Source organism: Phalacrocorax aristotelis, chromosome 1 (genome assembly GCF_949628215.1).
Source record: "Phalacrocorax aristotelis chromosome 1, bGulAri2.1, whole genome shotgun sequence".
Taxonomy (NCBI): domain Eukaryota; kingdom Metazoa; phylum Chordata; class Aves; order Suliformes; family Phalacrocoracidae; genus Phalacrocorax; species Phalacrocorax aristotelis.
In genome coordinates this window covers 24158914-24183577 of record NC_134276.1, presented here as the reverse complement: position 1 = coordinate 24183577, position 24664 = coordinate 24158914, and the positions used below count along the sequence as shown (strand labels likewise).

Sequence of the window (24664 nt, the reverse complement as noted above, 5' to 3'; positions counted from 1 at the left end):
ACCCCGTGCAAAAACTACAGACTTGGGGAAGAGTGGCTGGAAAGCTATGCAGCGGAGAAGGATCTGGGTGTGCTGGTTGACAGCCGCCTGAACATGAGCCAGCAGTGTGCCCAGGTGGCCAAGAAGGCCAACAGCATCCTGGCTTGTATCAGGAATTATGTGGCCAGCAGGATTAGGGAAGTGATCGTGCCCCTGTACTCGGCACTGGTGAGGCCACACCTTGAATACTGTGTTCAGTTTTGGGCTCCTCAGTGCGAGAAAGACATTTGAGGTGCTGGAGTGTGTCCAGAGAAGGGCAATGAAGCTGGTGGGGGTCTGGAGAACAAGTTTTTTGAGGAGAGGTTGAGGGAACTGGGGTTGTTTAGCCTGGAGAAAAAGAGGCTGAGGGGAGACCTTATTGCTCTCTACAACTACCTGAAAGGAGGTTGTAGTGAGGTGGGTGTTGGTCTCTTCCCCCAAGTTACTAGCGATAGAATCGGAGGAAACAGCTTCAAACTGCATCAGGGGAGGTTTAGATTGGATATTAGGAAAAATGTTTTCACTGAAAGAATGATCAGGCATCGGAAAAGGCTGCCCAGAGAGGTGGGAGAGTCACCATCCCTGGAGGTATTTTAAAGACGTGTAGACACGGCACTTCAGGGTATGGTTTAAGAAGCATGGTAGCGTTGGTTTAATGGTTGTACTTGATGATCCTAGAGGTCTTTTCCAACCTTAACGATTCTGTGATTCTGTTTTGTCTTTACATGCCTGTGCTATTTCTTTATATTCTGATTTTCGCATTTGGACTTTACTGTCTCATTCTTCATTGTATCTCGTATCATTAAGGCATTTTTGGTACAGCTGCACTTGTCTCTTACTGTATTTCCTGTTCTTCTGCTGTGGTATACTTTGCTCTATTGCTTAATTCCTTTGGTGCCTGCTGGATTAAGTTCTTCAGGTCCCTCCTCTGACATTCTCCTCGTCTTCAGTTAGGTGCCTGTCATGATGCAGTCCTTGGTTTTCCTCTTTTCTCCTTCCCACCACAACTATTTAGTATTGCTGCTAAACCTTGCCTCTTGCCTCCTTCCAGACCACAAAACAAGGACAACCATTCTTATAACAGGTAAACAGCATTGTTCACATCTCTCTGCCATGGTGGATTGATGTCCTTCATTTTGGTCTAACCTTGCCTTTTCTCAGACCTGACAGCTGAAGAGTTGGTAACAGCCATCACTTCCCATTTACAAGGGATGCAGTGTTCCTGCCTGCCCATTGATCTGCCCTGTGGATGTAATGTATCCCTCTTTCCTTTTCAGGTACCTCTTTTGCCCCTTCTTCCTGTTTTGAGTATTTTTGTGAATGTTTACCTCATGATGCAGCTAGACCTAGGCACGTGGATACGGTTTGCGGTCTGGATGCTCATAGGTGAGTTTGAGACAGTAAAAAATTCTGTGTTCAAAGTTACTAGATTTTGTTTACTGTAAATTTATTGTAGCATTCCAGGGAGGGATCCAGCACTTTCATCATCCTTGGGCAACCTTGATGCCTTAACTGAAGTAATTTAGGGGAGTGTATCTCGAACCTTGTTTTAAGTTCAAGGGTCCTGAAGCCTTTGTGAGGAGAAAACAACCCATGAACAATCTTATGGGTCTTGTTGCCAAGAAGAAACTATACAGCATGTCTTGTTGGCTGGTCTTGAACTGCACTCCAGGTGGTGGAGCTTGTGCTTCTGGAGCTGAAGGAGCTGAGCTCCATCCCAAGATGCTCCCAGCAGCTATGTGGAGAAGGCTGAATTGCCTGAATCACCCAGGGAATTCATTACAATGAAAATTATTAAGATTAGCATCAGTTGCAGATGTACTTTGCTGGGATGGATGCTGTAGGCACACAAATGGAGAGAGAAAGCTCTCTGCAGAATGGACTGCAATGAACTCACTGGAAAGCATGAGAGGTTTATTCTGTAGTCAGCCCCCTTTGGGGCCTGGATAGATTGTCTTTTAAAGACTGATGGCGGTGTTAATGGCCTTTTTTCTAAGAGGGGTAGAAGGTAGCCGTCAGGATGGCTGGGCTTACCCCTGGTGTAACGTGTGTTGTTCGGTGTAAGCAGTGGTTTCTGTTCCCTTACAGAGCTAATGGTTCCCTCTCCCCTTGGATTTACAGGCTTTATCATCTACTTTACCTATGGAATATGGCACAGTGTGGAAGCCACCTATGCAGCCTCAGCAGATGCAGAGAGAAACACAGACGCTGGTTCGGACAGCTGTAAATGACTGCATGTTTGGCTTACGGGCAACTGGGGAATAGCTGCCATGAAGGAAGCTTTGTGGTGGGAATCCTGAGCCAAGTTGCATCTGGTTAATCAGTAATGCAGGAATAAGGAAGCGTAATGTGAGACTCCCCAGCCCTGTTGCTGCAGCTTGCAGTTCGCTTAGTAGCACAGATAAAAGGGATCATAAGAAAAAAAGCCACACTTCTGGTATACTCCCGGTGACACTGTCTGCTAATATGGCGCTACGCGCTTCCCTTCCTCCCTCTCCTGTTGGGTTTTTTTTTTCTGGGTGTGTAGAAAGAAAACTGCTTCCGTGTACCAGTTAACCTTAAATGCTGCTATGAAACCAGGCCTCACAAAGGTCGATCTTTCAGTTGCTCTGGGAATTACCTCCTCACAGATACTCTACCTGATTATACCTGGAACAGATTTTGCAGTGCTACTGTCAGGCTTAGACCAGATCCATCCTTCATGCGATGTGACCTGTACCCCATGTGTACACTAAAAAAAGGCTCTTGCCAAACACCAGTTTTCAACTGGTTAAGAAAGAACCTGCAAGACTTGCATTTTTCAGAGTATCAGATCTCATAGTTTTTGTCATATTTAATTTTTTTTTAACTACAAAGTCATATGCTTTAAAGTGCGCTGCTGCTGTGAAATGTTGGGAAGGTTTGTGTCACTGCTTGTCAGGTGAATGGTCATTTGCCAGCGCACAGGTAACACCAGCAGATGTTTCTGCTGACTATATGCTCAGCAGAGGGATTTCCAGGTTTAGCCATAAAACTGGTGCACACACTTAAATGGCTTGAAAAGGACAGATGTCTCCAAAGAGCTGTCCTACCTCTTTGCCTCAGAAATGACCAGCGGTGTGGCTGCAGTGGTGGGATGGCTAGCAGAAGTGAGCCCAGGTTTGACAACATGTGGGGCCCTATTTTCTTCTCCCTGCATCCGTTTTGCGTGATGGCTGTGTGGCATTAGCAAAGGATTTGGCCATGAGACTTTGGTTTGGCATCAGCGGGTGGAACACATTTCTGCCCCGGGAAGGGGAGGCACAGTAATATCTTCAGGGGCTTGAATTACATCCGTGAACAGTGCCTAGTGTCTGCGCCCTGCCCAAGGGAGGGCCATGGGGGTGTGCAGGAGCTCCTCGGTCCCAGTGGTCCCAGTAGAGTATGCAGCCCAGAAAACACTGCTAAGCTTTAGGGTCTGGCTTGCTGCGAGAAGCTTTCCCTTTGTGGCTGGAGATCGTCTCCAGAGCCTGGCTGTTGTAAAAGGTGGGAAATTTGGAGTTAAGACCAGGGTCTGTGGTTGGTGATGTGTTGTGTCCCAACCTGCAGGGAGGAGGGAGAGCGACCAAGGTTCTAATGATCCCCGCAGACTAAATTAAGGTGAAAGAACACCAAACGATCAATTAAACATTTTATTTCAACAGAGAAGTAACTTGAGCTTGAAAAGGCGACTTGAACTTGAAAACATGGAAAAGCTTTGATGGTTGGGGTTCTTATTAAGAATATCTTTCCATTCAAACACCCCAATAAAGTTCCAAGTGGGTCTGGGTATAATGCTGTACTACATTGATAATAGTCATCTCTGGGTACCCAAATACCCTGTAGGTCTCTATCCCATACTTTACAGTGTTCCGGGCCATGGGAGGTGGGAATACTGCACCTGATCGCAGTTTTCCCCATGTTTCAGGTTCCATCACATCTGTTGTCCAAATTTTGAAAACCCCGGGAAGGGTATCCCCAGCAAGTACACATATCCTGTATAGAGGTTCAAAGTTCAGGGAAGTACTATGTCTCAGTAGGGTCTTCTGCACCCGTGGTACAACTTAAGGTTGTGGTACAGTTCGTTAATTGGTAGGAGTCTGGGGAGGAGATTTTGACATTCTCCTTATCAACAGGGCGATCATGATCAGTATCTCCATACAACATAAGTTTGATAGACCAAGCCCACTCATATATAGTTAATTTTACCATATTCTTATCCTGAGCGGTCGGGGATTTGCATGCACCATGTAGGAGACCATTTGACCGTATAGGGATGGTCAAAAGGTTCTGTCTCCGGGGGTGGAGGCCAAAAGGGGCCAACAGGGATTCTCACAGTGAGTTTGGCTCCACCATTTACTTGACGCATTATGTATGTTCATCAAATCTTCAGGACAAGGAGATATTGGTGATACAAATGGGGCCTCCAGTATGGGAGTTACAGGCTCACTTATGTTCCATATATTACATATTGTTCCAAAGGTCAGTCCAATTTGCCAGGGAAAGCTGATAAAATGCATCCTGATTCACCCTGCAGCCCCCATCAAAATAAAAGACGTCATTACACTGACTCTCAAACGGAGCTCTCACTCTGCCCCAGGTGCAATTGACAGTACAATTCTTAACAATTGTGTTTAACTTACTTTCCAATAGCTGGGAAAAAATAAGATAAATAATAGTAAAGATGATACCTTCTCCTGAAGATTTAGGAATTTGAACACAAACTCCTTGGTTAGTATGATGCGTATGAACCCTTGAATCAGTTCTCAAGCTAAGCTGGGGGATTCACCTCCTCTTCCGTCCCCAAGGAGAGCGAAGGTGAAAAGGAGGGCTCCCCAGAGCATTGTGCTCTATTATAGCATACAAAAGCAATGAAGAGAATCAAACAAACAGTGCAAACAACCACCATGGGCAGCAACATAAACACAGGGTTCACAAAAGGGGTCTCCACAATGACCTGTAATACATCAAAATTTCAGTCATTCACTGAGCCCAACACACACAAAATTTGTAGAGTAAACCATTGCTATAATGAAGAATTTGTTTGACAATCGTACAGAAGAGAGCTCAGAACATCTTGGACAGGCTAGTATTGAACAAAAACAAGTTCAAAAGGATGGCACAATCCGTCTGGTGTTGATTTGGTGATCCCTTCCATGAGCATCAGTGGCTACCCAGGAATAGAGATTAAGTGGGGTTTATAGGGTTAAGAGTATTTCTCCTACTGTTGGTAAATCTACCAGAACAGGTTGTCCTGGCTAGTGGAGTGGTTCTACTGGGTCTTTTGGTTCCCTTTTCTCTAAGAGGAGGGAGGATGGTCTGGGACATCTGTTTGCCCTGCAGTGACTCTTCACTTTCGTTACAGCACTGGGGAGTCGTGCAGGCCATCCGCAATCGTGGGGTTTGAGGACATGTTTCAACAACCTGTTTGTTCTTTCCACTATCCCATTCACTTGAGGGTAATGGGGGATGTGAAACGTCCGCTGTATTTCCTCTCCTTTTGCCCATTCCTGAACCACCCTGGCAGTAAAGTGGCTGCCATTATCTGATTGGATCGATTGGGTTTTGATAGGTAACTAAACCATAGCTTCAACCCTTTTACTGTACTGTCTCCAGTTGCTCTTGCAAAGGCCTCAGCCTGTGTAAGCCCCGACATCACCTCTACCCCAACAAGGACATATTGTGTCCCATCTGACTTCTTAAAGGGTCCTATGTAATCAACCTGCCAAGTCTCCCAGAGTCCCTTCCCGCTCTGCAAGTGAAGGGGGGGCTCTAGCGGGGGATGTTTTTCTAATAGGGTGCAGCACTGACCACAAGCAGGCATGATCATGTTACACTGTTCTCAGGTGACAGACCAGCCCCTGCTACCAGCCTTTTTGTAAAGGTCTTCAATTCCTGAATGACTACATTTCACGTGTAACTGTTCTAACAAATGTTCCCGCTTTTCTCCTTCAGCTTCTACTATCATTGTGGCTAAAAGGGTTAGCAAGTCTACTTGGTTATTCCAAATGTGGGCTGGGTGATCTCCCTGTTGATGCACGGCTACCCATCCCACTAAGAAGGTCCCCTGCTTAGCCATGTTCAAAATTTCCTCCCATTTTTCTCTTTACCACACAGGTACTCAGTTAACTTACCATTGATTTTGTTCCCAGAAAGGGAGCCATATCCTTTAAACACAGCATATGAGTCCGTATAGATGAACACTGGGTTTTTGTTCTCAGCCTCTTTCTTTATCACATTCTAAACTGCTGTCAGTTCCTCTACTTGAGCACTTCCCTCTCCTTCCATTACAATTCATTCCCCTGAGTCAACATGTAAGGCTACTGCCCGGTATTTCTATATCTTTCCTCTCTTTTGGTGGATGCATCAGTAAGCCATACATTTTTTTAAATACATAAGGGTACAAATGGAGAAGCGAGTTATAGGTAAGGAGGAGGAAGTTCTGAGTCTGTTTGATTACCAGATGGTTCTTGCAGTGTTTTAGGCACTCCCACTTCTATTTTATACGCATGACAATAGTGGTCTAGTTGCGCATACCACTTTCTCACAGTTTCCTGCGGTGCAACCCCTGCGTGAGGTGGAGTTCCAGCCAATATTGGTTTCTGAACCACAAAAAGGCCCTCTCAGACTAATTGGTGGTTGTTCTATAATTCTTCTAGCTTCTTGTAAGGCTAGATTTACTACAAAAAGACTCTTTTCCCAAGTCAAATATATTTTTTCTGCATCCTTAAAACTTCGTGAGTGGAACATGATAGGGTGAGTAGGGCCGTCAGGTCCGTGTTGCCACACGTGTATTGCTAGCCCATGAACTGCAAAACGCCATTCAATATGGAGCGGGTTGGTCAGCTGTATTGGCCCAGCCTCAAAGTTTAGTAATTTTGGGGCTTCCTCATGGACAGGGGTCCAGTCCCAAGAGGCCCTTAAAGGAGTCAGATCGTACAAAGGTCAGACTATGATGGAAAAATCCGGGCTGTGTTTTTGCCAATGCACCAGCAATCCTAAGGCATGTTGTATCCTAAGGCATATTGTAACTCTTTTTTATTCTTGGGCATTTTTACCTGTTCAAGGGCAGTTGAGGTCTCAGGGGGGAATACATACTGTTCCTCCCCTTCACCCAATGCCTAGAAACTTTACCTCGGGAGAGGGAAGTTGTGCCTTCTCTGTTGGGATTTGGAGCCCCAAGTTTTCCAGATGATTAATTATTTTAGTTTGGGTCTGTCCTACTGTGGTAGCATCAGAGCCACCAATCAGTATCATCAATGTATTGAGATTCTTTGACCCCTTCTTCAGGAGTTATTTGAGCAAGCTCTTGTGCTAGCGCACAGTGAGCAATAGTTGATGAGTGCCGGTATCCCTGGGGGAGACGTGTACACACAGAATACACAGAATCTTACAGTTGGAAAAGACCTTTAAGATCATCGAGTCTAACCATAAACTTAACACTGCCAGTTAACCACTAAACCACGTCCCTAAGCACCATATCCAAATGTCCTTTAATTACCTCCAGGAATGACAACTCAACCACTTTCCTGGGCAGCCTGTTCCAAACCCTGACAACCCCTTCAGTGAAGTGTAAAGGTAAACTGCATGCCTTCCCACGTAAAAGTGAAACGGTCTCTGTCCAGTTCCTGTAGGGGAACCGTAAAAAACGTATCTTTTACATCAATTGTTGCTAAGGTTCAGTGGGTTTGTTCCTTTATGGTGGCAATTACCTTGGCTATGTTAGGGACAGAAGTGGTTAAGGGACCTGTTTTTGCATTTAATTGCCAATAAACCTTAATCACTACTTTCCATTTGGTTTATGGACTGGCCACACCAGAGAATTGTAAGGTGAGTGGGTTGGGATAATTATCCCTTGTTCTCACAGCTCAGCTATTGCAGAAGTTATTCCATCTCAGGTCCCTATGGGAAGAGGATAAAGTTTAACATTTACTATCCCTGAAGAGGGTAATTCTGGTGTGGGTTGGAGTAAACGCGCTGAGGCAGCTGGGAGGCTGAACACTCACTCTTTTCCCCCTGAGTCCACCCAAGCATGCCCTTGAATTAAGTCCAGCCCTAGAATATTTGTGATAGGATCATCATAACTTCAGTTGCAGTTCCCTTTCCAGGCAGACATCACTTAACTCGAGGTGTTAGCTATGATTTAGAGTTTCCAAAAACATCTGTAACCCAAATCTGTTTCCTATCCGCAACTATGCCACTGCAGTCGGCAACATCCCTCCAGAGAGCTGACATCTGAGCTCCTGTGTCTACTAGAAGGATAACAGGACTCTTAAAGGGACACAGAGGAAAAGTGATCAATAAATCTCCCTTTGTAGTTTCTGTAAGCCTTCTCAAGTAAACCCACCTGCCGTCCCCCCACTCACTTATTGGGGACGGCATAAGGAGTTTCCCAACTCGGGACTATCTAAAGTAATCAACTCAGCGGTCGGGGGAGCAGATGGGGTCACCGTCCCATGTTCTTGGGGTTGGGCAAAGACACCTTCAAGTTTTGTGGGGGACAAGGTTTCTTTTATCTTGTCCCAACTTTTCACCAAACTTTCCAAATTAGGAGTGGGCAACCCATCCACCATCTCCTGGGGAAGCCCTTTTAAAATGACTTCTGCCCACAAAGCGTCTCTTTTCTTATCAGGGGGTTGTGTCGGTCTCACCAGGGAGGGTCGAGGACTGTGCATAGGCATAGCTTTTGTTCCCCTGATCCCTTCCATCCTTCTGAGATCTGATTTCGATTTGGTCTCTCCCTGGCCTGTAAATCCCCTTCACCTCCCATAATTAATTAGCTCCTGTGCTACCTCCTCCCATGTTACCTCCGAGGGGCCCCCCTTTCTCCAGGGCCAGGGTGTTCTCAACCAATCTTGTAGTTGTACTGCATACAATTTTAAAGCACTGGGTAGTCCTCTTATAAGAGGGTGAAATCTTTCAGGGTCAGGCACATATTGCATGGAGGAGGATTGTTGTGGAGCAAGTATTCAGTCATGCGTTAACCGGAGGCATTTGGCTTTCTGTACACTCTAGGCTGTGACTTGCTGTAGGCATTTTAACTGAAAAGGGGTCCCCCTCTCCATAGGATCTAGTCCACCTGCCCAATGCACTACTCTTTGGGTCAGGCACCAAGGCTTTTGGTTGTCATTTATAGTTATAAAAACTCCCGACCCCCAATATCCTCTTGCTTCATCCTAACTCAGCAAGATACGGTCACCCCTGGTAAGGGACACCCTCCATACATACTCCGTTTCCATCTCTCCGGGTCCCTGGGAATACTCGTCTTGAATTTTAGCCAGATCAGTAGGGGAATAGGGAACAGTATGGGTGATAACTTGCTGAGCTTGTCCTGGATCCCCATCTATAGTTTTAGTCTTAATTAGAGGTTGCGTTCTGTCTTCTCCCTTCTTGGGAAAATATGTTTCTTTTACACGCTCGAAGTCTCTAAGAGGGTATAACAATTGCAACTCTTTTCCCCCATCAAAGTTTACATCCATGTTTTCTACACCAACTTGGGAACAGGTTTTGTCTAATTGCTTATCAGAAGCAGTCAACATGGGTTCACCAAGGGAAGATCATGCTTGACCAACCTGATAGCCTTCTACGATGGCATGACTGGCTGGGTCAACAAAGGGAGAATAGTGGATGTTGTCTGTCTTGACTTCACTAAGGCATTTGACACTGTCTCCCATAGCATCCTCACAGGCAAGCTAAGGAAGTGTGGGTTGGATGAGAGGACAGTGAGGATATAGAGAACTGGCTCAACAACAGAACTCAGAGGGTTGTGATCAATGGAGCAGGGTCTGGTTGGAGGCCTGTCACTAGTGGTATACCCCAGGGGTCTGTGCTGGGTCCAGTCCTGTTCAACATATTCATCAATGACCTGGATGATGGGACAGAGTGTAACCTCAGCAAGTTTGCTGATGATACCAAGCTGGGAGGAGTGGCTGATACACCAGAAGGCTGTGCTGCCATCCAGTGAGACCTGGACAGGCTGGAGAGCTGGGCCAAGGGGAACCTGGTGAAATTCAACAAGAGCAAGTGCAAGGTCCTGCCCCTGGGGAGGAGCAACCCCATGCACCGGTACAGGCTGGGGGCTGACCTCCTTGAAAGCGGCTCTGTTGAGAAGGACCTGGGAGGGCTGCCCAGGGAGGTTGTGGAGTCTCCTTCCCTGGAGACATTCAAAACCCACCTGGACATGGTCCTGTGCCCTCTGCTCAAGGTGTCCCTGCTCAAGCAGGGGGTTGGACGAGATGATCTCCAGAGGTCCCTTCCAACCCCTACCATTCTGTGATTCTGTGATTTCCCACTCTAAGGCTCTTGTTAAAGTGGTATGCAGTCTCTGGTTAGTTGCTCTCTCGGTGGCAAGTTGACCAGAAGGACTTTGTGTCTCATTTTCTAGCTGTTCCTGTAAAGTCACTAAATCCTGAAGGGACTTTATTGCCTCCTTTTCTGCTTGTTGGGCATCTTGTATCCTGGTGAGCTGCCACCAAGGTGCCTCCTAAAACCCCACAGAGCAATGCTTTCCCTTTTCCAAGCTTCACCTTTGTTCTTCAGCTAAGGTGGAAATTCTCTGTTACAGCTTGCAGATTGTGCCAATTATTATGGGCCCAGGCCCAGGAGAGGGTTGGGCTTTATATCTCTTAGTTTTTCTAGGAGAGGGGTATAATCTACAATCGGACCTTCCAGGGAGGCCGTAATGGATGCATAATGATAGGGACCAGATCCCTTGCTAGTCCTCTGAGGACTGTCTCCCCATATTTATGACTCCTCTCAGAGAGTGTGCCATAGTAAAGGCTTAATTTTAATGATTGCTTTAGTACCAACAAGGGAGTCCTGTCCATAAAGCCAATAAAATACGTCATGTCCCAACCTGAGAGGAGGAGGGAGAGTGACCAAGGTTCTAATAATCCCCTCAGATTAAATTAAGGTGAAACAGCCAAATGATTAATCAAACATTTTATTTCAGTGCAGAAGTAACTTGAAAATGCAACTCAAACTTGAAAACATAGAAAAGCGTTGACGGTGGGAATTCTTATTAAGAATATTTGCAAAAGAAGAAGAGGAAAAGAAGGGGGCGGGGGGGGAGAGAGGAAAAGAGAGAGGGGGAAAGATAAGAAGATATCACCACCCTTGGATCCAGTGCTGATGATGACAGATGTGACAGTCCTCCGGTGGTGGGTGCACACCAGTCTCTTTGTTGTAGTATCTTTTATAGTCTAGGCCCCACCTTCAACTATGCCTCCTGTGAGCTTATGTGGTTCTTCTTTGAGAAGTTTCGTGATCTTCTGTGCGGGTGCCATTGTGAGGGGTGGTCGTGAGGGGTCTTTTGGGCAGTCATACGCCCCTTCCTCAAATAAACTTTGTATGACCTCTGCAAGTTGTTATGTGAGGCACAGCAGAACCTGGGACTGCGCATCCTCCGACGCACCCCCCATACCCTGTGTCCATCAGTTTTCCACCTACAGTTCCCTACATCCTGCTTTATAACAATGATGCCTTGGTTTTGCTGTAAGATTAATTTTTTTAAAAAATTCTCTCTAACAGCTTTCCAAGCAAAATTCACTACCCTAAAAAAGGCTTGTTTAAGCACCAGGAAGTGGGCCATGCCAATGTATGCCACTGATGTAAATTCATGCTTCAGCTTGCACTGAAAAACAAATCGTTAGAATCATGGAATGGTTTGGGTTGGAAGGGACCTTTGAAGATCATCTAGCCCAGCCGCCCTGCCATGGGCGGGGACATCTTTCACTAGATGAGGTTGCTCAAAGCTCCGTCCAACCTGACCTCAAACACTTCTGGGATTGGAGCATCCCAAATAGATGCTGCAGAAATCTGTTCTCCCGACCTGAGCTTTCCTAGGTCTCCTCCACATTACTGCCTCTCAACACCAGACAATCTTTAATATGTTTGTCGGCATGGCTCTTGCTGATGAAGGGGTGGGCTCTTGTCCCTGTCGTTCAGTGTTGGAGAACGGAAGAACAGAGCCCTGCATGCCCTGACCAGGGTCTCACCAGGCATCTAGTGCAGCAGAAAGGGGAACCAGACTGTCTCCTGGATTACACGGCCAGACTGTGGACCATCTCTCACAGGTTTCCAAGAGAGGCTTTATAGCCTTTCTACCCACTGAGGAGTTTTGATCTTGGCTTCCTTCTAGTACACCAGGAGGCTCTTCTTGCCAGGGTTGGAATTGGATGGAGTGAAGGCAATATGTTCATTGCCTCCCAGGTGCATTTCAGGGTGCGTTTTGAGTGCAGTTCCCCCCCTCCAAAATGAAGTCAGAGTCTGCTCCAGTCACTGAGACTTGACCATCTGCCAAGCCTTTGCTCCTTATGCATATACAAAGTCTTACTCAAGTAGAGAGAGAGCAATATAGAAATTAAAAGCTACTAGGTTCAGGTCTGGTTTGTTTAAACACAGGCAAGATCAACACACTCCACAGCCTCCTGAAAAGCACTGAAGATGTGGTAAGAGGGGAAGAAGATGAAAACTCAGAGGGGAGCAAAGTTTCCTGTTGTACCAAAAATGTAAGGATGTTTTTCCTTACCTTGGGTACCAGCTTCTGAGCAATCAAGACATTCAGCAATGACCATTTCGGGGTGAATTCTGACTGGAAGTGTGTTTCCAAAGAAAAATATTTTAAAATATGCAGATTTTTTGCTGTATATATTTCTTTGTAAATGTTAACTTATTTTTGTTGTATACTTAGGGATCTGTTGTGGTATTTATATTCCATAATGATTTCAGCTTTTGTGGCATATAGTAGCAGCACGTAGAAGAATGGAAAGTCCTGATGGGGGTCATTTTACTTCAGTTGCCTTTTCTCTGGGAAGGTTCATAGGAAAACCTTTCTGTGTCACCAGATTTGGTATTTAAATGTGCCATTACCTGCACCAGCCCCAGAGCCACCCACTGCAAATTTGCTAGTGGAGGTGAGGATCCTTAGCCCTATCTCCTACTCCTCCATCATGACTTCTTCAACCCATTAGTTCCGGGTGGCAGGTGCTGCCATCTCTCTTGCTGTTTATTGCTACTCACCAGATACAAGGAGGTGGAGGGAGCCTGCAGCACTATGCAGTGACAGGGAAGCACGGGTTTCTCCCTTGCTCGCTGTCTACCTGCTTCCCCCGTGTCCAGCTGGACCTGGGGCCCTCCTGGCCTCCTCTTCACATGACTTGACCTGGGGAGTGGACCGGTGAGGAAGTGATGAGTTTGATGCAGCTGTATATTCCTGCCCCATCCCCTGCTGGCTGCATCCACCCCTTGCTTGTACATTTTGTAAGCTGAAAGGCAATTTTGACTGCCTCTTTCTAGGACAATGTCAAGGACTTTGCTGAATGGATTTTTTTTTTTGTAATTATTTTATTTTTTTTACTGTCTCCTCTGCCTTCCTGCTGCTGTCTACATGTAACATAGATCAAGTCAGGTATCTTTGAAGACATGCGACTGCTGCTATAACCTTGCTCTTGTGGATGATATGCTTTCATTCATTTGAGCTTTTCTTTGTAAATAGTTGTCATTATTTTCTTATAAGAATATTTTGTACAGATGCAGAGCATTTTGCTGAATGAGGAGGTGGGAATGGAGAAGCGATGCCTTTGCTTGGCACGAGAATAGATCCTTTTCTGCCAAAGCTGAGAGGCGTAGTAAAAATGGCCTGCCTGATCTTTCGGGGCAGGCTCTGGCCCAAAGGGCTGACCTTGTTTCAGTGTATTTGGTTGCTCCCAGTCTGCTCGCTTGAGAGGAGCCCTCTGGGGAAGCTGTTGGAAGGGTCCTACTGACTGCCAGTGTGCAGCGGGCAGAGGTGGGCAGCACTGAGGCTGCAGCTTGCAGTTATATAGCAAATCCGGATACATAATCAGCCACCCAGCCTTTCTCAGTGGAAAACTGCTGTCAAAACAGCTTCCCCCACACCCCAGATGAATTGTTTTGTGCAAAAAATGACTGGCTTTTGCTTATTTGCTTATAACTTCTATTCTTTGGTCACTGAAAATCATTACCAGCTGGGTTTCGGGTGTTTCACCCTTTTCCCAACCCTCGGGGTGGAGTTTGCCACCAGTTCGTGCAGCGAGCAGCTGGGCTGGGTGTCAGGCAGCTCTGCAGCATGAGGGGGTGTGCGGCTGCCCCACTGCCCACTGGCCCTGTCTGGGCACTGCAGGGGCCGGGGTGTGCTGCAGGCAAAGTGCTGCTGGTTCGGAGCCCATTGTGCTTGGTCGCAGCAGAGGAGAGGGTGCTGCAGGGGACCACGCTGGTGAAAACACTGCTGGTGCTGACGCCACATGTTGCTGTTTATTGCCAGGGTTTTTGAAGAGTAAAGTGTTAGATGGCAGTGCCTGCCATGGGCACGCTCACCCTTCGTCCATCCCAGATGAAAACAAACTCCTATTCATAGTGTACAGAGGGTGCCCTGACCCCTTTCAATCCTTGTGGCAAAGCCTGAGGAACTGGGTGCCCTCAGTAGGAGGGCAGGGTGAGGGGAGGGGGTGTTGAAATGTGGGTGACCAGCATATTACAGAGCGTGCTTGTTTGCTGCCGTGCCTGAACAACCAGCAGAAATATTCCCCTTACTGTGTCCTGAAGCATGACACCTTAATAAAAACATTGCAGACCATGATCCCTCATCTCCCAGGAGCCCCAGCCATACAGGAAGCACCCTTAGAAAATCAATCCATACGGTTTTACCTAATTTATAGCATGTGAACCGTAGTCAGGTAACCCAGCCAACAAGCCCCGCTGCCAGGAGGCCAAGGGGCTGTCCAGCTTTGGTCTTTACTGTAATGGGGTAACCCTTTAATGGGGTTTTGCTTTCTTTTACATTTATTCCAGTTTCTGCGTGGACAGACACCAAAAACACTGCAGGACATGCTGGTTTGTATGCGTTGGCTCATATGTGCACTGGCGCATATATTTATTATCAGGAATATATTAACACTTATCTGTACATTGTAACTGAAATAATACAAACTCTTCTTGTAATCATTAGCCACATAGTAAATGGGACCACAGAACTGCTGTGTGGGAAACTGTACAGAGGCTCCTCAGCGTGTCCACGGGACACAACCACCATCAGTGCAGAGACGTAAAATACCTGATTTTGCACTTGATAGATTTTCCTTTCCTCCCCCCACCCGCCACCACCACAAGTCTTCGCTGCTGTGCATCTGCTGAGAGAGCCCTCTGTGCCGGTAGCCATGGGAGGTGCCATCCCAACAGGGCCTAATGGTGCTTTCCTGCTGAAAAACACAGCTTTCCTGCAGCTTTCCCAGCTCTCTGTGCTCCCTGCTCGCCGCTGGCTCTCCTGCCACCCCATGGCTCTTACCCTCTCCTGGTGCTGGTCTCTGGAGCCCCTTCGGTGCAACTGTAGACTGGTTTTATCGCTGTTGCAGCCTTCTGCGTTGAATAAAGGCTAACCAAATCAAATGTCTCCTCTTTAAAGATATAAGGGCAATAAGACCCAGCTCAGCACTGGCTGCATTCCTTCTCCTTCCAAAGGCCACCCTACCCTGCACCTCCTGTGGTGGCCGAGGCATTCAGGAAATCCCCAAAAGCAAAAACTTCCCCTTGGCTGTCTTCAAGCAGGGATGGCCAGGGAGCAAGGACAAGAGGTGCGGCTCCCACACCCCTGGGAATGCCAAGCTCACCTTGCACAGTCGCAGCTCCCTGGTGAAACCCAGGGCCACCAACTTGGCCATGCACTGAGGTCTCCATCCCCCTTCACACCTACTCCAGCATGCAGAGGCAAGGAGGGACAGGACCGAGGAAGAGCAGGAAAAAGGAATGACCTTTTTTGGGGGAAAAAAGTTTGTGTTTCTAGGCTTGCACCAGAAGGAACACCCATAATGATGGGTTGCTGGGTCCCTTCTGTTCAGGCAAAACTTCTTGCAGCTTTGCTAGCAATCAGACAGGCCCCAGAGGCCATGCCAAGGAAGAATCCAGTGAGAAGCAGGATTGGGAGGCAAAAATTAGATGGGAAAGGGATTGGCAATGGTACCAAATTATGGTGGATCCGGGATTAGTCCCAGTTTTCCCACCATAAAAGCCCCACTCCCAATTTACTGCTGGAAGCATCTCTTGCATATGAATATAAACCAGCAAAGTGATAAGGAAAGCACCAGAAATAGTGGGAAAGAATAAATAAAAAAGGACTGGCTCAGTCAACCCATCATGGGCTAATAATATGCTCTAGTGTGTTTAGCATGGAAAAGTTTAGATTAACATCATGGTAACAACTCTGGTTGTATCATCTCACCCATTTTTAAAAAGGGTAAAAAGGAGGACCCTGGTAACTACCGACAAATCAGCCTGACTAATCTGGTAGCCTTCTGCAATGGTGTGACTGCATTGGTGGATGAGGGATGAGCAACATCTGATGTCATCTTCCTGGACTTCTGTAAGGCCTATGACACAGTCCCACCAATATCTTCATTGCTAAATTGGGGAGATATGGGTTTGATGGATGGGCGTTGGATAAGAAATTGGCTGGATGGCTGTATCCAGAGAGCTGCAGTCACCAGCTCAATGTCCAAATGGAGAACGGTAACGCGGTGTCCCTCAAGGGTCCGTGTTGGGACCAGTACTGTTTAATAGCTTCATCAACGACATAGTGGGATCAAGTGCACCTTCAGCAAGTTTGCAAGTGACACCAAGCTGAGTGATGCGGTTGTCACACCTGAGGGACCGGATGCCACACAGAGGGACCTGGACATGCTTGAGGAGTGGGCCCTTGGGAACCTCATGGAGTTCAGCAAGGCCAAGTGCAAGGTCCTGCTCCTGGGTCAGGACAGCCCCTGGATCAATAGACCGGGGGATGAATGGGTTGAGAGCAGCCCTGCAGAGAAGGACTAGAGGATACTGATGGATGAAAAATGACATGAGCCAGCAATGTGCGCTCGCAGCCCAGAAGGTCAACCCGTTATCCTGGGCTGCATCAAAAGAAGCGTGGCCTGGAGGTCGAGGGAGGTGATTCTGCCCCTCTACTCTGCTCTGGTGAGACCCACCTACAGTACTATGTCGGATTCTGGGGTCCCCAATATAAGAAATACATAGATCTGTTGGAGCAGGTCCAGAGGAGGGCCACGAAAATGGTCAGAGAGATGGAACACCTCTCCTGAGGAGAAAGGCTGGGAGAGTTTGGGTTGTTCAGCCTGGGGAAGAGAAGGCTCCAGGGACACCTTATTGCAGCCCTTCAATACTTAAAAGGAGGCTTATAAGAAAGATGGAGAGACACGTTTTACCAGGTCCTGTAGTGACACGACAAGGGGTAATAGTTTTAAACTGAAAGAGGGTAGATTTAAATTGGACATAAAGACTTTTTTTTATGATGCGGGTGGTGAGGCACTGGAACAGGTTTCTCAGGGAAGTTGTGGGTGCACCATCCCTGAAACTGTTCAAGGTCAGGTTGGATGGAGCTTTGAGCAACCTGATCTAGTGAAAGATGTCCCTGCCCATGACAGTGGGGTTGGACTAGGTGATCTTCAAAGGTCCCTTCCAACCCAAACCATCCTATGGTCCTATGATCTTATTGTAACAGAACTGTATGGGCAGACTGAAACATGACAACGCAGTAAGTATTGCAGATATCTGCATTTAGCAACTCTGAAAGTGATTAAAATTGTACTTGGCAGGGAGGGGCTTTGTGTGCATGTATGTGTTGGGTATCTATCCTACTTTCAGGTTGTACTTGCTGGACACACTAAAATCTAGTAATGCATTTCAACAGTAGTAGTTGGTGTGGCATGATCTATTCTAACAAGAAGCTCAATTTACTCAGTATTACAGTATCATGCAAAAGCTGCTACAAAAATAAATTTCTCTAAAAAAGGAGAAAAAAAATCACAAATCACCTTTTTTTTTTTTTTAAACACTGTGGAACAGGCCACAGGTGCTTTGACGGTGATTGAAGCTGTATCTAAGCTGTATCCTGAGTACTTCCCAGGAAAGCTGAAGCGCAGCTCCCATCCGAGCAGCACAGCAGGGCTGTGCAATCCCACCTCTGCTCAGGCACGGTGTGCCTGTGCCACCGCACACCGGGCTGGGAGAGCCGCCCTCCCCGCAGCGCTCCCGCACCCCAGGGAGTTGCTGCACGTACCATCTCCTGCTTACTTCAGCCCTGGTGCTCAGAGCAGGAATGCATGCAGGCTCTTTGCCCCACGCTGGATAGAAAAGCATCCCACAGATGTCTGTCTTTTTTTAAATTATGCTCAGGGATATTTTATTTCTTGCTAGCAGAGCCCACGAGGGCCCTGCCGCCTATCCCACCCCACTCCCTGGTCACACCACCCCTTCTGGTGGAGGTCACCTGGATGAATTTTTTTTGCTTCTAGGCAGAGAAGTTAAAGGTAGTTTAGCCACTCTTTTCCATGAATCTCAAAAGTGCTCTGTAACTTTGGGTAAGCTTTAGCAATGTGAAATAAAATATATATGTGGAAGGAAAGAAATTCTGACCTCATTTGTGCCAATGTAGTCTGCTGTGCTCTATTTGGTGTTACAGATAGGAGGAAGCTAAAGCCCTAGCAGGTGCTTGGTATCTCAACCTAAGCCTGGGAATCTCTTGGCCAGCAAAGGTCAAGGATGAACAACTTATTTTCTCCTTCTTGCTTACGAGACTTGAAATAAGTCAAAATGGACAGGAACCTACAACCAGAAATTTTGATTGTATCCAAACCAGGACAGGGTAAAACAAGATAAGATCTAACTGGGATTTAAATACACTAAAATTGAAACACATTAACCAGTAACCTCTATCAAATTTGCTAAAACCCTCAGGTTTCTCATCTCTAGCCTATCTCCACTTACAATATCAATGCTAAGAGTTAAAAAGCAGTGAATGGTATGCGCGTCTTATCTGGTGTTCAATGCAAAGGTGATGGTTTCGAAGGCAGTACTGTCTCAGAATGTCAAAGTCGCTGGTGTTCATGTAACATAGAGTACCACTTGGTGGTCATTTGGAAGGCGCTTCTACTTCTGTGTAACTTTCTTCTAGGTTGGGTATAAATATTCCTGGGAGGCTAAACAGAAATGCATTTCATTTAGATACAAGTCTTAGGCACAAGTTAGAAAACTGCTGACTGTAATGAAAATATATCAGCACTTAGTAGTATCCAATAATATAAAAAATGCGATTCAGAACATCTTCAACTACATATATATGTGTGTGCGTCTATATATAGGTATAAAGGTACAATACGTACATGTATATAAACACAGACACATATACAGAATTATTCACAATTTGAACTGTATTTGTAACTAACCTGAAATACTGCAGCAAACGTTCATTCTGATGAACCATTAATATAGTATTTCCAACTTTTGGCTCCAACCATAGTTAAAATGTTAACACATCAAACTAAATATTTTACTATTCTAACTTTCTTCTGTCCTAGCTTTTTGCTATCTTTTTTGCTACCCTAATCAACATGTCAGAACCAAGAGCTCCTATATGGGGACTATAAGAGGACCCTGCCTAGTGTAAAGCTATGCAGCTACCGAGCATGCTTGCAGCCATGAACCCTGGGTGCCTGTTGATGGTAATACTTCCTTGGATGGTAAAGTTTAGCAGATTGGAAATGCATAAAGGCAAGGGACCTTCGGCGCGCAGGTGCCAAATCATCGCCGCAAGGTTCTGACTTTTGCTGGAGAGGAGTTCCCTGATGAGCAGCGATAAAAAGAAGTAGATGATGTGGGTGGGATTTTCACAGGGCTCACGGCCTCTCCCTCCTGCAGCTTCCAGAGGAGCTCTTCATTAGTCCTGCTCAGCTTCTTCTTCTCCTCCACTTCTTTCTCAACATATTCTTGAAGATTAGCATTCTCCTCTGACAATTGCCTGGACAGAGAAGCAGGACGACATGTAAGGCACACCAGTGTGAAGATGGTGGCATCAATGTAGCCAGTGCTGCACAAGAGGCGGGGCCAGGCAGGACCCCGAACACCCCTCCCTCCTTCCCTCCTTCCCTCCTTCCCTTCCCTTCCCTTCCCATCCCATCCCATCCCATCCCATCCCATCCCATCCCATCCCATCCACCTGCCCCTAGGGCTGCAACTGAGCTGCCCGAGCTGGGACACAGCTGTTTCCAGGTCTCTTCACTGCCAGGTGAAAAAGGCATCTCCACAAGTCACAGCTGCCCCTCAATGTCTGACTCTGCCTCCAGATGCGGCTGTGTCTTTGCTCCACACCTCTCTGAGGCAGCTTAGCTGCCAAAGTTTAGGTGGGATGAGCCCCAGCCTTCCTCTGTGGCCTCGTACAACTGTCAGCATCATGCATGGCATGCAAAGGTGCCAAGGGCTTTGTGCATTGTCCATGTACTCCTGACGCTTCAGAAATGGCCATTTTCCCATATAGAAAACAGAGTAAAAATTGGAAATTCCTAAAAGAAAAAATTAGCATATCTGTTTCTTTATTTGTATAGTTGACAGTAGGAAAAATGCAAGGCTGCAGTGCACTGCAAGACCAGGATTCTCCACTCACGGACAGAGGGGATGGAGAGGGTAACTGGAAATTTTCGCTGAGATAAAGCGCAGTTGTGTGCTCATTCTTTCCCCGCAATGACCTTCCCTGGCAGGACAGGAATGTGCCCATAAACCTCCATGGAGCCAAATCCACCCCCAGATGGATCCTGGAGCTCTGGGTCAGTGGGCACTTGTGGCTCCATGCACATGCCACCCCTTGGCCAGGGCTTCAGGTTCAGGTGCAGGTTCCTGCACCAGGAAGGCAAGGGGCTTCAAAGATTAACCCAACACGGCCAGCCCCAGCAGTGGCACCCCTGCAGATAACCGGTAGGAAGCAAAAACTGCAGCTGGGCTCTTTAAATCCTGCTTTCTCCCCAGCTTCATTGCCTGGCTCCAGCCACCTTTGCCCTGTGGCGTTTCACATCCCAGAGGTGCTCGCAATGCTGTCCCATTTTTTTCAGAGCAGCACAGCAGATGGAGCGGTCCCCAGAGGGGGATAGTCTTGGGTTTTAGGCCTTCTTCTGTCTGACTGAGGACAAAAATCTGAAGTCCCAACTCTATGGACAGCTGTAACTCTCACCCTTGCTTCTCAACCCTGCCACCAAAGCTGTGCCATGAGCAAGCAAGCATTTGTGGAGTGGCAGAGCAAGAGCAAAGAGATAAGAGCAAGTGCATCCCTGGCTCTTCAAACCAGCTGCTACTGCATGCAAAGGGAAAGGAGTCTGCGCTCTCCATGCTCCATTTTAGCTGGTGTCCTGATGCAGGATGTAGCTTAGCTTTGAGGCCTTCCCTCTCCTCTGTAAATGGTCATGAGGCTATGGGTCCTTCTCCAGCTCCTTCCTCCTTGGTTCAAACAAACCCTCTATTCCTGACACCAACACCAGGGAAGCCTCACTAGCAAGGACCAGGGAGGTGTTTTCCCCAGAATGCCCTATACCCTGATGGCTTTTTGGGAGGTGGGACATGGAAATCTCCTACACACTCCACAACCTCAGTGTCATGGATGATGGATGGTCATGGATGACCTTCTGTCATCCAACCAGGGTGACTGGTTTTAGAAGAAATGGGACAGTGCAGGCAGACCTGATTAAGTTGTGCTTTGGGCATGTTCTGGGAACACCACTGTCCTGAGGAATGCATGCAAGAACACCTGGCTTCTGCAGCCCCATTACGCTTGGGCACGAGCCAGGTCCTAATGTGATCAGCCTGGGGCAGCTCTGGGCATGTGCCTAACGTGATTTACAGGCAACTTAAGATTTTTGAGAAATAAACAGGGAGGCACCTAACCTCCCCACTAGGTATTTCCAGGGTTCAGCAGCAGCTGGGTGTGGATTTTGGATGCACACATGCAGAACTCCTTTTCTGGGTATAGCCTGAAGCCCATAGCAGATGTCATGGACTGCAGGTCCACTCCCTTTCTGTCATCAAAAGTCTCTGATAGGGTGGGGTTAACATTTCTGATTTTGTTTAAAAAACATTTTTAAAGAATTTCTGCTTTTTTAGCCTCAGTTCCTACAGAAACGGAGCTCAGGTGATCAAGAATATGTCTGTTCTTCTCCCACTCTCCTAAAAGTTTTGAACCACAAAGCAGTGGCTAGCAGAGTTGAAGGATTAAGACACAAGTTGGCAGAAGTTTTCAGAAAACTGCTTGCCTGGTAGAGGAAGAAAATTCCATTCATGATTTAATTGGGGAACCAGTTGTGGCATGAGCTCACGGCCTAACAGGCACAAGAAACTCCACATGGGAGCTCCCCCTGGAGAAATGACTCCAGAGGAAACCTCTTGCTATACATAGAATTAAATTTTATTTTGCAGCGCCTAATAAGACAGGCCACAAGTTATGCACAAGGCCCCACTAGATCCTTTTCCAGCCAGCATTTTGAGGGGAAAAAAAGAGAAAAGCACATGCCCTCCCTGCATTTGTGCAGCTCTTAGTGTGTGACTGGCTGTCTCAGCTGGTAAAGCTCATCTGGGTATTGGGAACAGGCTAATCACACCAGCATGGACCTTAAAGGATGGTGAAGGGCTCAGGTCCCTCCTCTGCTAAAGGCACTACTTGGACAGGAGGCAAACACAGCCCACAGCCCCTCAGCATGTAACAGGCTCCTTTATGTTGAATGCTGCTTGCTAAAGGTATGGTAGGATGCATGGTATCAGCGTCCTCCGGAGCCTCTCACACAGTAGACTTTGTGGTGCTAATATACACTGCAATTTGCTGACAGAGGCAGGCTGCAAGTTATTTGTGTGACCTGCAGGTAAGCAGGGAGGTGTTTGGGCAGAAAAGAGCCTTGCGGCCAAGTGCCTGTGAACACACCATGCAGCATGTGGACATGTGTTCCAGAGAGACCTGCTTAGGTACACGGATGGGGAAAGACATTGCTGCTTGTTGTGTTGCTTATTTTAGCCTCATGCACATTGTGCTGGGAATTTATGCAGTCTCACCTGATGTGACATGACCAGACACCCACAGAGCCAGCTTCATGCCACCCAGAGAGAGGGGGGCAGCTTGCACAGCCAGCATTGCCAGCATCCTTCAGCAAAGCCTCTGCCTTCAGCTCAGCCACCCTGTATCTGCTCGTGCTGCACCATGGGGAGGGAGATGGATAGATGCATCATTGCTGCTTATAAAAGATACAGATGCCCATTCAGCCCCTCTTCATCATTCAAGAAGAAGAAGGAAGAGAGGCAATGTAACAGCAAGGGTGTTCTCACTATGTGAGTTTGTATGTTGAGACATATGTTCCAATTTTAGACCTAACCCAGCTAGGGAAACCTTTATCCCCAGCACTGCAGACACATTCCTCTGCCAGCCTCTCGACAATTTAAGCAGCTGTAACAAATCACAGCCATAAAACCAGATGTATGCAGGGGCACACCAGTGTGATAGGGATGCAGGGGAAGATGCTTGAGTTGTGCCCTTAGCTTATGTTAAAGCCTCTTCCAAAAGGCCCAGAGGTCAGTGTGTGCCTGGGCTTTGCCAACAGAGACCAGACACCCTTCTGGTCATCTAGGGTGCTGGAAACTAACATTCCTCAAACATACCCAATCCAAAGGACCAAAATAATGCTGGTTAATTTGGAGAGAGAATCCAAGATGTTGGGAAATCAGATGATTTATTCAAGTGCTTGGGGAGGTCCCAGCAGAGGCTCTGTGGAGCTCCTGTGTCCAAAGTTGGTGCATGATCTACCTGCAAGGCTCTTCTCCCTTCCTTTGTACCTGCCCTTGGATATGATTGGAAATATCTCTGAGGTGCACCCCTCAGTCCCCCAGTGCCTCCAGGACCCCCCTCCTGGCCATGCTGCAAAGGCTGGCATTGCTCTGGCTCCCATCCCTCCTGCTCCCCTCCCTCCTCTTGCTGCTGCTGGGCTGCCACAGCCGAGCAGCCACCCAAACTGCAAATCAGCAGAAACAGCTCTAATCCATGCTGTTCCTCAGCAAGGGCAGCTCCCCGAGCTCATTCACGCTGCACTTTCCAGGCAGTGTCAGTACAACAGAAACGAGCAGTTGGTGTGGTTACTGCTGCCAGGAAAACGGATGTTTTAATAACTCCAACTTTAAAGTCCTGGCTGACACTCTCCCTATAGCTCTCCCCACAGATGTCCCCAGACTGCTACTGTGGAAAATGGCTGTCCTTTAAGTTGACTTTCCAGGCTAACTTCAAATTCAGAACTTCTCCCAAAAGATGCTTTTCGAAACCAGTACCTACGTAGTTACAGGCAAGAAGCAAAGCACTGCAGCCAGATGGTTTCAGGGAGTGGAGGGTGCTATTTGCCCAGCCAGAGGCAGGTAGCTGCAATGCAGAGCTGTCAAGCACTGAACCAGGCACCCTGACTGCTGTCACAGGCATGGAAAGAGACTGCCCCTTCCAGACCACATTTCATCCAGCCCAAAAGCAGGTGTCTCAAACTGGTCTGGTGAACCAGACCTTAAAAATTCCTGGTTTTCCTCCCCAACCACAGAAAGACTGTAGACACTGACCTCAGACAGTGACATGTGTGTTACAGGTATTTACAGTCAGGTGAGAGGAAACATAGTCCTCACCCCAGTCAGAATGTTAGTACAAGCAATGCTGCCTTTTTAAAATATCTACATGCAGGAGACAATTTTTAAAGACTGAATCATTGATAAAGGAGACACTAGAAGGACAAAAACTGAAATCACAGATGGGATGCTGAACCTTTAAAAAGTCAGCTAAAAATTAAATTGCTTTTTAGGCCAA

At 47.1% G+C, this 24664-nt stretch overlaps 2 protein-coding genes across 16 annotated transcripts in view; one reads left to right on the top strand and one right to left on the bottom strand.

Annotated features, from left to right (window-relative positions):
• SLC7A1 (solute carrier family 7 member 1) overlaps positions 1 to 3684 on the top strand; it is a 49274-nt gene extending 45590 nt beyond the window's left edge. For all 13 annotated transcript variants that reach the window (XM_075084398.1, XM_075084388.1, XM_075084377.1 and 10 more), the window contains 2 exons: positions 1296 to 1404; positions 2140 to 3684. In XM_075084398.1, coding sequence (XP_074940499.1) covers positions 1296 to 1404; positions 2140 to 2249 — 219 coding nt within the window. In that variant the 3' untranslated portion in view covers positions 2250 to 3684. The remainder of the gene's footprint in view (positions 1 to 1295; positions 1405 to 2139) is intronic.
• Positions 2374 to 24664, bottom strand: part of MTUS2 (microtubule associated scaffold protein 2) — a 343082-nt gene continuing 320791 nt past the window's right edge. For all 3 annotated transcript variants that reach the window (XM_075084318.1, XM_075084325.1, XM_075084333.1), the window contains one exon: positions 2374 to 19822. In XM_075084318.1, coding sequence (XP_074940419.1) covers positions 19606 to 19822 — 217 coding nt within the window. In that variant the 3' untranslated portion in view covers positions 2374 to 19605. The remainder of the gene's footprint in view (positions 19823 to 24664) is intronic.